This window comes from Carlito syrichta, unplaced genomic scaffold, assembly GCF_000164805.1.
Source record: "Carlito syrichta isolate Samal-C Ts95f unplaced genomic scaffold, Tarsius_syrichta-2.0.1 Scaffold303019, whole genome shotgun sequence".
In the NCBI taxonomy this organism is placed as follows: domain Eukaryota; kingdom Metazoa; phylum Chordata; class Mammalia; order Primates; family Tarsiidae; genus Carlito; species Carlito syrichta.
The window spans coordinates 459534-463841 of NW_007247115.1; the positions used below are offsets into that span (position 1 = coordinate 459534).

The window sequence follows — 4308 nt, forward strand, 5'->3', positions numbered from 1 at the left end:
GAACAGTCCTTGTGTGCTAGTGATAGACCTATATCAACTTCAGCTCCTTCCTTAAAAGTTGTCAGTTGTCTTTGTCTTAGGGAAACTCCAGAAGTCAATGTTATTCATTAACATGATGTAGTACCACAATCCAAACCACATTCTCAAAACCAGGATGTTAAGTGAAAATGCTGCATGCATAAATACTCCCCCGAGGTTTGGGGAGGGGGGTATAAGGAGAATGTCTTCAGTGAACAGAAAACTCCATTGTACCATAACTACATTATTTTAATAATATTTTCTCCACCAGAGAATCGTTTTTTTTAAATCACGATTTAGTGTATGTACATGCATGGAAATACCATATCAAAATTACATATTGAGTTGAGTCAATATATAATTTATAAGAGGGTACTATTCACTGGTCAAATACTATTTTAACCTAAAATAAGCTAAAATTTCTTTTTAATACATGTGTCAATAGATTTTTATCAAGCTAACAGAGAAAGAGCCATTTTCACTGAAGACAGTGTTTTGATCAGTTTCGCACACGGTTATCATAATTGTTGGCCATTCAGGTGCTTTATATGGTTTTGTTCTTGTCAAACGCTGAGACACCGCAGGATGACAGTACCCGGGAAGCCTGTGGGATGTTTGCTGTCCCTCTCTGTGAATGCTTGCTTTGTGTTGCTTAGAATAGACTTGTTCATAAAGGAGCCAATGTACCTTTAATGAGGTTTTATGTATTGTCTTTTTTTGAGAGGCCTTATTAAGGTGGATACACTGTTCTTATCTATGTGTTGTGTTGAACTAAATATTTGTTTTGTATTTCCCATAATCAAATAACCAGGTGGCCCACAGCACCAACACTTGCCTCTTTTGTTCAGCACATTAACCATCTATCAATGTCTGAAGGGAGACTCGTACTTGCTTTTGAAAGACTTTCTTATATTTAGTCCACAGTCACTGATCTCAGGAGTTAATGAGAGGAGCCCACAATTTTTCAAAAGAGGCTAGGTCTAATTTTTATGAAGTGGGACTCATGTCGAGTAGAGAAGCAATAATGATTGTTCATCTCTGGTAAACCATGGTTGTTTTCTTTTAGTGTGCATCAGTCAAGGGGTTGATCCATCAAAGATTGTGGAACATGATACTTCAGATTGAAGGTGGACTTGGTAGCTCCCAAATGGCCTCCTTTATCGCTGGAACTGCCATCAATGCTTGAAGGAAATTGCTGTGGTTGTGGTGGGGAGTTGAGTGAATATAATGCATCCCAATACTCGAGAGTCATTCAGATGTCCTCCTGCAGGAGCTGTTTCCTGTTGCATTTAAGAATTCATTCCCCATTCATTTTGTTCATCTTTAAGAAGGGCTTTCCAAAAGTACACAAGTTTAAAAGTGTATACATATTGAGCCCATTTACCACAGATATCTGAAAATCGTTGGGCTCCTGACTGGTTTTGTTGCTATTCTTTACGTTCTTTGTGTCTATCTCTACATACTCTGCACAGATTATGCTATAAAGCTATTCTGTGATAAAAAATTGAGAGAGATTGAAACCAAGTCTCTCTTTCTAGCTACAAGTTTCTCTGGAAATAGGTAAGGAAACCTACCCATATTTTAAAAAAAATAGACATGTTATCCAGTTCTAGTAATAATGGTAATTCATAAAAATCAGAATTTTAGATCCAGGGTATATGGGAGAAGTAAGTATAGTCTTCCCTTGGTATCTGTGGGGGATTAGTTCCAGAACCCCAGTGGATACCAAAATCCATGCCCAAGTTCCTTCTATGAAATTGCATAGTAGCTGCATGTAACCTATGCACACCCTCCCATATACTTTAAGTCATCTCTAGATTACTTATGATACCTAATACAAAATAAAAGCTATGTAAATCATTGTTAAACTTTACTTTTTGTTTTTTTAAATAACTTTATTATAGCAATGTGGGGTAAAAGTCAGGATTAGGTACATAAGTAATCTACATGCAGGTGAAGTTTGGGCCTCCAACTGGTTCTCACTTGCCCAGGTTTAGGGCCAGGTATCCTTTGTGTTGATACATCCTTCCCCACCCATCCCCCCACTGTCACCAGCAGTGTCCTGAGACTGCCGATCCCTCCCTTGAGCTAATGTGATTCATGTTCAGGTCTCACTTATAAGTGAGAACATGTGGTATTCGGTTCCTTGTTTCTGTGATAGATTACTAAGTATGATTTTCTCCAACTCCATCCAGCTTGCTGTGAAGTCCATGATTTTGTCCTTCTTTATGTAATATTCCATCATGTATATGTATCTCATTTCCTTTATCCAGTCCATGTTCAATGGGCAATATGGTTGGTTCTATGTTTTTGCTATTGTGAATAGTGCAGCAATAAACATGTGTATGCAGGTATCTTTTTTGTAGAACGATTTATGTTCCTCTTGGTATATTCCCAGAAGGAGAATTGCTGGGTCATATGGAAAGTCAATTTCTAGATCTTTTAGAAGTCGTCACATTGCTTTCCATAGAGGTTGAACTAGTTTGTATTCCCACCAACAGTATAGAAGCATTCCCTTTTTCCACATCCTTACCTGTTTTGTTTGTTTTGATTTTTATTAAGGATGTTCATTCTTACTGGAGTTAGGTAGTATCTCAATGTGGTTTTTATTTTCATTTCTCTGATCAGTGAGGTTGAGCATCTTTTTTTTTCTAATGTAACTGTTGGCTGTTCATATGTCTTCTTTTGAGAAGTGTCTATTGATGTCCTCTGCCCATTTTTTTAATAGAGCTGTTTGTATTTTTTTCATTCAGCTCATTTGAGTTCCTTGGAGATCCTGGATGTTAGGCCTTTGTCAGATACAGAATTAGCAAATATTTTTTCCCATTCTGTGGGTTGTCTCCTGCTCTCTTGATGGTTTCTTTTGCTGTGGAAATGTTTTTCAGTTTGATAAGGTTTTTCTGAATATTTTCATCAGTGTTTGATTGAATCTCCAGAAGCAGAGGCCTGACTCTATTAGCACCCAGCTGTCTGTCAGAACATTGTCCTCTAGGAAAAAACTGTTGCCTAGTTAAACAAGTTTGGGAAACCCTGCATTCTGTATCTCCTGCCCCTTGAATACTGACAATAAAAAGTCAACTGTAACTCAGCATTTTCCAAAATGATTTGACCGCAGAGTCTTTTTCACTCTGTGTAATAGCTGTTAACATCCTGCTTGTTGGAAATGAGTCTAGTTTCATTGTGAAGGGCCAGAAAATCAAGCCACTTGCACAAGGTCACAGAGTCTGTAATGACAGGGCCAGGGCTGGAGCCCGCTAAGGGCTGATGGCCTCCCTCAGCATGGCTGCACTCTTGTGTTGACAGCAACGCAGTGTCTTCAAAATGTTTAAGATAATTTTTCCCTTGAAATTTATTTAAAGAGTTGTTTCTAAAGTATCTAGGATCCTAGTTTAATTTGGAGAGATTTATCTGTTAGCAGATGGAAAATGTGTCAATTGGCCCATTCAATTTCGTAGTACGCTTTATTCATATGCATCAGAAATGGAACCTGAATAGTGTGCACGGTGGCGAAACCACGCTCATGCAGCTAGCTCTCAGTCTGAGGGGTAGGGAAGGGGGGACGCTAGTAAGCAATTAAACAAGTAGACATGTAATTACAAATTAGGATGCGCGCTATGAAGAAAATGAGCTACGTAAATGCTGTCAGATTGAGCTTAAATGTGCAGTCTTTTTTAATTGACCCAGATTCAGAAGGGATCAATAGCAGCTGTTCTTATGGGTGTCTGGGTACTCTGCTCATAACTTCAGTGGGAACCACATAACAGCCTCTTCCCCGCTTGTTTTTCCAGCCCAGTGGAGCAAAATGAGAGCGCAGTGAGCCGGGCCAGCCTCTCTCCCGGCCGTCCCCGACGCCCACCATGAACCACTTGGAGGGCTCCGCGGAGGCGGAGGTGACCGACGAGGCAGCAGGCGGGGAGGTGAACGAGTCGGTGGAGGCCGACCTGGAGCACCCCGAGGTGGAGGAGGAGCAGCCGCCGCCGCCGCCGCCGCCGCACTATGTGGGCCGCCACCCGCGCGGGCGCGCCCTCGAGGACCACCGCGCGCAGCCGGGGCAGGAGGAAGAGGAGCGCGGGGAAAGCCTGGCGCGCTCGGCCAGCACGGAGAGCGGCTTCCACAACCACACGGACACGGCGGAGGGCGACGTGATCGCCGCGGCGCGCGACGGCTACGACGCGGAGCGCGCGCAGGACCCCGAGGACGAGAGCGCCTACGCCGTGCAGTACCGGCCCGAGGCCGAGGAGTACACGGAGCAGGCGGAGGCCGAGCACGCCGAGGCCACGCACCGCCGCG

The 4308-nt window shown here is 42.8% G+C and overlaps 1 protein-coding gene across 1 annotated transcript in view; it reads left to right on the forward strand.

Moving 5' to 3' along the window:
• Nucleotides 1-3810: 3810 nt before the first annotated feature.
• APBA1 (amyloid beta precursor protein binding family A member 1) overlaps nucleotides 3811-4308 on the forward strand; it is a 68327-nt gene continuing 67829 nt past the window's right edge. Inside the window, exon 1 of the mRNA XM_021712028.1 lies at nucleotides 3811-4307. Coding sequence (XP_021567703.1) covers nucleotides 3876-4307 — 432 coding nt within the window. The 5' untranslated portion in view covers nucleotides 3811-3875. The remainder of the gene's footprint in view (nucleotide 4308) is intronic.